General features: G+C 52.9%; 1 protein-coding gene across 1 annotated transcript; it reads left to right on the top strand.

Annotated features, from left to right (window-relative positions):
• Positions 1 to 4,387: 4,387 nt before the first annotated feature.
• Positions 4,388 to 5,974, top strand: LOC123066460 (chitinase CLP-like). The gene has a single exon (XM_044489537.1). The coding sequence runs from the start codon at positions 4,548 to 4,550 to the stop codon at positions 5,823 to 5,825; it is 1,278 nt and encodes a 425-aa protein (XP_044345472.1). The 5' UTR covers positions 4,388 to 4,547; the 3' UTR covers positions 5,826 to 5,974.
• The last annotated feature ends 1,010 nt before the right edge of the window (positions 5,975 to 6,984 follow it).

Here is a 6,984-nt window from a genome sequence, read left to right on the forward strand (position 1 = left end):
TGGAGCGCAGCTATTTAGCTAGTTGTAGGCCAGTAGGTAGGGCATGCGATGTGTGTGTTGTATCTCTGAACCTCTCCCACCTAATCTGTACCTCCTCCCTTGGAAAGAACCTTCTCTCCCAAGTCTCGATCTTATCCCCTTCCCCTCTTGGATCCAATTCTGCAATGATGAGTTCGTGACAATGTAGCGCTCAGCAGCAGAAAATTTTAGTTTTACTAGGCACCTTGTGTTGTCCAATGTCTTCTAAAGTGGGCGTGTGCAGACGTGCTTGGCGCCCTCGACTCAGAAGCTCTATCCCCAAACTGAGGTTTAGGTTGAGGTTTGATATAAAAGGCTGGGCTTTGGAGTATAAACTGATTTTCTATGGTCTTTACAACTTGCAATACGTACATGGGTAAGCCCAGCCCAAAGTCTATCCATAACTCCTCAGAGAGTTCCTTACGCTGAAAACGAACCCGTCTCGTTTCTGGAATACTGGGAGGTTGGGACGGAAACCCTACCGGCGAAAACCATGGCGCGGTCCGCGAGGGCACGAGCGACGCATACCCTTGGTGGCCTCCCGGAGGAGATCGTCACCTGGGAGATCCTCGTGCGCCTGCCCCCCAAAGCCCTCCTCCGCTGCCGCGCCGTCTGCCGTGCCTGGCTCCGCGTCACCTCCGCCCGTGACTTTCTCATGGCCCACCACGACCGTCAGCCCTCCCTTCACTTCCTCTACGGCTCAGGATACGGCGGCGGCATCCATGAGAAAGACATCCTTGCCTTCGACAACCAGGCCACCAACGCCGTCCAACTCCATACCGTTGCCCGGCTCAAAGAGCACTTCTATCTCCAGGCCTCTTGTGATGGCCTCCTCATCATTGCTATGCTTACATATCGCTTGCCTGGCACCTGGTTCATTTGTTGTAATCCAGCCACTCGCCAGTATGCACCCTTGGGGATAGTAGCACGGGACTTGTACATCGTGGGGATTACCGACATCGTCCTACCGGCGAGTACCGGTTGTTACTGCAATGGAGTAGGTACAGTGATTTGCCTGATGACCAACGGATTGGCTTCTACGTTTTCACGTTGGGTTCCGACCGGCAACCGAGGTACATCGGTTGGCCAGAGATGGGGTCGGCGTATTTCAACGTACCTGCTCGAGTGCGTGATAGCTTGCATTGGTATGTTAGGTGGCAAAGCAAACTGATAGTAGTATTTAACACCATAACTGAGACATTTCAGCAGATGCGTGCTCCAACTTTTCCCAACGCATGTCATATATCTTTGAGGCGGATGGCACGCTAGGGAGCCATACACGTCATACTGCCATAAAAGAAATTGTTGATATATGGGTGTTGCAGAACTATGAAGGCGAGGTTTGGGCCTTAAAGTACCAAATCAAACTGCCGGTTGCAGAAGTAATGGGGCGGTTTGAAGGCTGGGATGAATTGTGGTATGTGAATGTTGCTTTGGAGCATGGTCGAGTGTCTTTACTCGCGAGTGTGGGCGAGTGGGTGTTTCGCATTGACAGTGATGGAAAATTGGTGGACAGTTTTCATCGTGGTGGCGGAAGCCTCTGTGGGTATGGATTTCGGCTCAAACAATCTCTAGTTCCGCACAGTTTCTTTACGGCACTCGAAGGTTCTGTTGCGAACACTTCACCTTTCATCTGATGGTGGTTGAGTGTGAGGTGGTGCTTCTTAACTGCGTAGTTTTCGCATCCTCTAGGCTGCAATACCTTTGAATCAGACCAAGTATGAGCCGGCTGGCTTCTTGCTTTTTTACTTTGATGTATACGAAGTTGTGATCAGAAGCTCTGAATTTTTTATGTGCTTGCACCATTACATTCTTTTCTGTTGCATTATTTCAAGGACTAGTGCTTAATGGAATGTTCGATCTTAAGTTTCAGAAGCAAATTTTTCTTGTACTACTGGGTACAAGAGAAAGGTTTGTCACACATTTTGGTCATATCTGCAGTAGGACATTTGTGACAAACTGACAATACATGCAGTTGTGAAAGTAAGCAGTCCGATAACTTGTTACTGGTACTAGTGTGTACAGCTTGTATTATGTGCCATAGCAGGGTAATTGCTTGGAGTAAATAGCATAAAACTACTACAATTCAGGCCAGGGTTCCAAACAACTAACGATCGTTTTCGCTCATAACTACCAAGTCAGGGGTCGGCTATTTAAAAAAACCAAAATCTTCGTTGTTAAAAATTTAAACCGGTTTATGGTAGGTCGGGTCCGCACCTAAACGATCCATCTATTTGACTGCTAGTTTGACAGTTAATTGACATGTGGCGCCCACATGTCAGTGTCTGCAAACATTTCAAAAATGCCATCGGGTCTTGTAAACTTTTGAAAAAGCAATCGGGTCCCTCCCGTGGTCGTGCGCCAGCAGCCATGGCGCCGTCGCGGAGCTCCCTCCCGTCGCGCGAGGTGCAGGTGGCCGCCTTTGTTGCCCTGCTGGAGGCCGCCATGGAGAACCCCACCCAGGGAGGCCTCCTGCCGGAGTTAGCCGGTCGTGCCACCCGTAGCCGAGACCCACCTCCGCCTGGACCCTGCACGAGCGGTGGCTGTTGGGGGTTGGCCGGCGGGGCAGCGCCTCTGGCCGGTGGCGCCATCCAAGGAGGGTCGCCCGTCGGGCGCCATGGCTGCAGGCCGAGGCTGGCGGTGCGTTGGGGAAGAAGAGAGCCACGGTGAGGAGAAGAGGTCCCGGGGAAAGGGGGCAGTAGTGGTGGCGGAGGAGCGGCTGGCCGACACCGACAAGGTGGAAGGAGAAGTGACCGATGCAGGTGGAAGGAGAGGCGGCCGGTGCTCCGTCGACCTCGTGTGGAAGAAGAGAGGCAGGAGGAGTGAAGAGAATGAGGACGAGAGCTGACATGTGGACCCCACATGTCAGTTAACAGTCAAACAATCAGTTTTCTTACGTGTGGGCCCCAACTGTCATAATCACGATCAATTATAAAGCATTGGATGATTTGGGTTTTTTGAAACAGCTAATCCCTGACTTGATAGTTATCAGTGAAAAAAATCGGTAGTTCTTTAGAACCCTAGCCCGAATTGTAATAGTTTTATACTCCCTCCGTTCCTAAATATTTGTCTTTTTAGAGATTTCAAATGGACCTGTGGTTGAGTTGGTTAAGTGGATAGTGGTATCCCCAACCCACCAGGGTTCAAATCCTGGTGCTCGCATTATTCCTGGATTTATTTCAGGATTTCCGGCGATGCGCTTTCAGTGGGAGGAGACGTTCCCGTCGACGACGAGGCGCCTACGGTGGCTTCGTAAATCTCAAGATGATATGCCGGCTCAGTCTCTCGGAGGTGCTCATAGGGGTAGGGTGTGCGTGTGTGCGTTCATAGGGATGAGTGTATGCGCGTGTATATGAGCGCTTGTGTCTGTACTGATGCTAAAAAAATGGACTATTATATACGGATGTATATAGACATATTGTAGAGTGTAGATTCACTCATTTTGCTTCGTATGTAGTCATTTGTTGAAATCTCTAGAAAGACAAGTATTTAGGAACGGAGGGAGTACTATTTACTCTAATTGATTGGCCACTCATATTTATATATGCTCTTTGGTGCATACAGTTCTTCCACAGCTCATTTTTTTAAAGCTGAAGGAGCGAACTGAACAGGGGACAAGTCTCAAGCACGAGGCGATCTAGGATCTCTCCTCTATCCAATATTTTAAATAACGCGCTACAAAATATAGTGAGGCCCTTCTCTAAATGCTACACAAATTATAGCGCGCTAATAGCGTGCTATATTTCAAAATAGCGTTTGCAAAAAAAATCAAATATATCTGAAAATAAAGTATTTAAGCAACTAAATTTTTCATAGGAGCAAGCAATATATGCATCTGATAAAAGGAGTGAGAAAGCTAGTGGGAGAATCTGATAAAAGGAGTGAGAAAGCTAGTGGTCGTGGGTTGGTTTTGGCCTGCTGGGCCTGCTGGGCTGTGCTTATTTCAGTTTTGCATGGTCTGCACGTTATAACGTTACAACGTTACAACGTTATAGCGAGTGTAGCACGCTAATTACGTGATTAGCGCCGTAGCGTCTGATTTTGTCAAGACGTAACGTCTTCCTTTCAAATATGTTATAACCGCATTATAACGGCGAAATAGTGTGCTATTTAAAATATTGCCTCTATCCCTTGGGATTTGCGACTGGCTGCGGAGGAGCCTGCACAGCAGCTTCCAAGCCCACCTCTCGGCTACGTAAAACGCACGTGGTGGTGTGATCGGAAGTTGACCCCGCAAATCTCGATGGCCTTGACAATGGCGACTGATTCGTCGGAAGTTGGCGCCGCGAATCTCAATGGCCTTGACAATGGCGATATTAATTCGTCGGAACCTGCCATATCCTAACTCCCAAGCTCCATCCAGCTCAAGTTGGCCCTCCACCACCCCAATGGCGCACGCCCAAGCCAATATATAAACACGCACGGCCACCCGACTGTGATCAAAACCTTGCCACAGTAGCTATAGTATTACTGAGATATAGTGTGGTAGTTAGTAGCTCACCAAGGTTTAGCAAATCGTGTGTCGTGCCATGTCGCTCCACCGCAGCTCGGCGGCTGCGCTAGTGGCGCTGCTGGCGCTCGCGGTGCTGCTGGGCACGTCGGCGGACGATGGCGGCCAGCCCATCGTGGCGCGCGTCAGCAAGGACGCATCCACCGCCCTCTACAACATCGCCATCAAGGTCGGCGGGGTGCCGCTCCTCCTCGACCTCGCCGGCCCGATGCTCTGGCTCGCCAACTGCCCCACCCCGCACCGCATCATCCCCTGCGTTTCCCACGACTGCGATGACATCTCTACTACGTACCGCCCGCCCGGCTGCCCGAAGCCCGGCCTTCGCGGAGAAGGGCCGTGCGCCTGCCCCGCCTACCCGCGCAACCCGGTCGACGGGCGATGTCGCTCCGACGACGCCACCACCATCACGCTCGCCGCCAATGCCACGGACGGCCAGAACCCGCTCTACCCGGTGACCTTCCGCGCCGTCGGGTCCTGCGCGCCGGGGGAGCTGCTGGAGTCGCTTCCGGCGGGAGCGGCCGGCGTTGCGGGGCTCTCCAGGCTGCCACTGTCGCTACCGACCCAGTTCAAGTCCTTGCTCAAGGTGGCGAAAGAGTTCGCGTTGTGCCTGCCCAGCGCCGGCGACGGCGTGGCAGTGTTCGGCGGCGGCCCGTTCCAGCTCCAGGCCGCGCCGCCCGTGGAGCTCGCCGAGCGCCTCCGCGAGAACCCGCTCCCGCTCGTCAAGCACCCCTACAACGGCGGCTACTACTTCGGCATCACCGGCATCGCCGTGAACCAGCAGAGCGTGGCCGCGCCGCCCGGCGTCTTCGACCTCGACGCCGGCAGCGGCACGGGCGGCGCCGTCTTCAGCACCGTCACGCCCTACACCGCGCTCCGCTGGGACATCTACTGGCCCCTCCGGAACGCGTTCGACGTGGCCACGAGCGGCATCGCGCGCGCGGACAAGATGGCGCCGTTCGACTTGTGCTACCAGGCGTCCGCACTCACCGTGACCCGGGTGGGCTACGCCGTGGCCAGCATCGAGCTGATGCTGGACGGAGGCCGGAACTGGACGCTGCCCGGCGCCAGCTCGCTCGTGCAGGTGAACAACAACACCGTGTGCTTCGCGTTCGTCCAGATGGCGTCGTCCATGCCGGCGGCGATCGATTCGCCCGCGGTCATCCTCGGGGGGCACCAGATGGAGAACAACCTGCTGATGTTCGATCTGGTGAAGGAGACGTTCGCGTTCAGTGGCCTGCTCCTCGGAATCCGCACTACTTGCAGCAACTTCAACTTCACCATGGGGAGTTCTTATTAGAAGAGTGTCACTGATCTTTGCGAGTCTAGCGCCACCGTCACCACGTCCGTTTGTTCTCAATGTACGGTTAAGTTTCCAGACTTTGGTCCAAGGAAAGTACTGTTGTAATGCTGGTGGTAACAAGAATAAAGTTTTTGTTCCTGAATAAATTTGAGGTTTTAATGGATATCACATTGTGCTATATCTTAGGTGCCTGAAAATTTTCATCATGTGTCACTTCCATAGCCCCACTATCATGGCCTCGCTATCTATCTTTGGGGGGGGGGGGGGGGGGGGGAGGGCAAGGAACCGCCCGAGGTTTTCACCGGTGGTGCGGGGCTTAGAGGTATGGTGGGGGCGGTGGCTAGCAACGACGATGTGCATGGGGGGGGGGGGGGGGGGGGGGGAGGCTCTGGATCAACTGGCTGAGCGATCCAAGTGGCATTTTGAAAGCCTTATGCCCACCAGATTGTCTCGCCTCCTCCTCCCCTGACCACTGAGACGGTGCTAGCAGGGATGCCTTCTGGCTAGTCATGTGGTACACATTTGGTCGTTGAATGTGTCGTTCCCATTTGGCTGCTACTTGTGTGGACCAGTGGTCTTCAGTGGCGCTAACGACAATATGGGAGATTATTTTCCTTTTGTCTCATGTAGATCTCTGAAACATCTTGACCTCCTTTGTCCACTATTGGTCATTCTGGACCAAATTTGATGGCTATGTCCTTGGATATGTTGCGTCTGCCCCTCGCCGAATCTGTCTCGTTCAGCATGCTGTTATGATGTGGCCCTTAGTCTTCTTCGGCTCCAATAGATATGGGTCATACCTCTGGATTCCCTCTACCACCCCAGCACCACCCCCATTCACGATAGTTGTTGACCACATTGTTATCCTTCTCGGGCCACAAGGGCGCACTCCCTAACCCCTCCGATCTCACCCCCTCCCTCAACTACATGCTTGGCTCTTGATTCAGTTGTCTTGAGTTGGTGGCCTCTTTATACAGAGATGTCGTGGTTTTCTCCATCAGTGCAGTTTTTCTCCCCTCTAGTCTGCATTTTTTGCTTTGTGCATGCAGTATTGGCTCGAGAGTAGTGGCGGGTTTCACACATGTGGTGTTTGTGCCTTAGTCATGGTTGGGCGTGTTATAGATAAAGCCACCACGCAGAATAGCAACAAACACCA

The sequence above is a fragment of the Triticum aestivum genome, chromosome 3B, assembly GCF_018294505.1.
Source record: "Triticum aestivum cultivar Chinese Spring chromosome 3B, IWGSC CS RefSeq v2.1, whole genome shotgun sequence".
Lineage (NCBI taxonomy): Eukaryota > Viridiplantae > Streptophyta > Magnoliopsida > Poales > Poaceae > Triticum > Triticum aestivum.

Excerpts from the sequence above, each read along its gene's own strand:
- LOC123066460 (XM_044489537.1), top strand. The coding sequence starts at position 4,548 with ATGTCGCTCCACCGCAGCTCGGCGGCTGCGCTAGTGGCGCTGCTGGCG.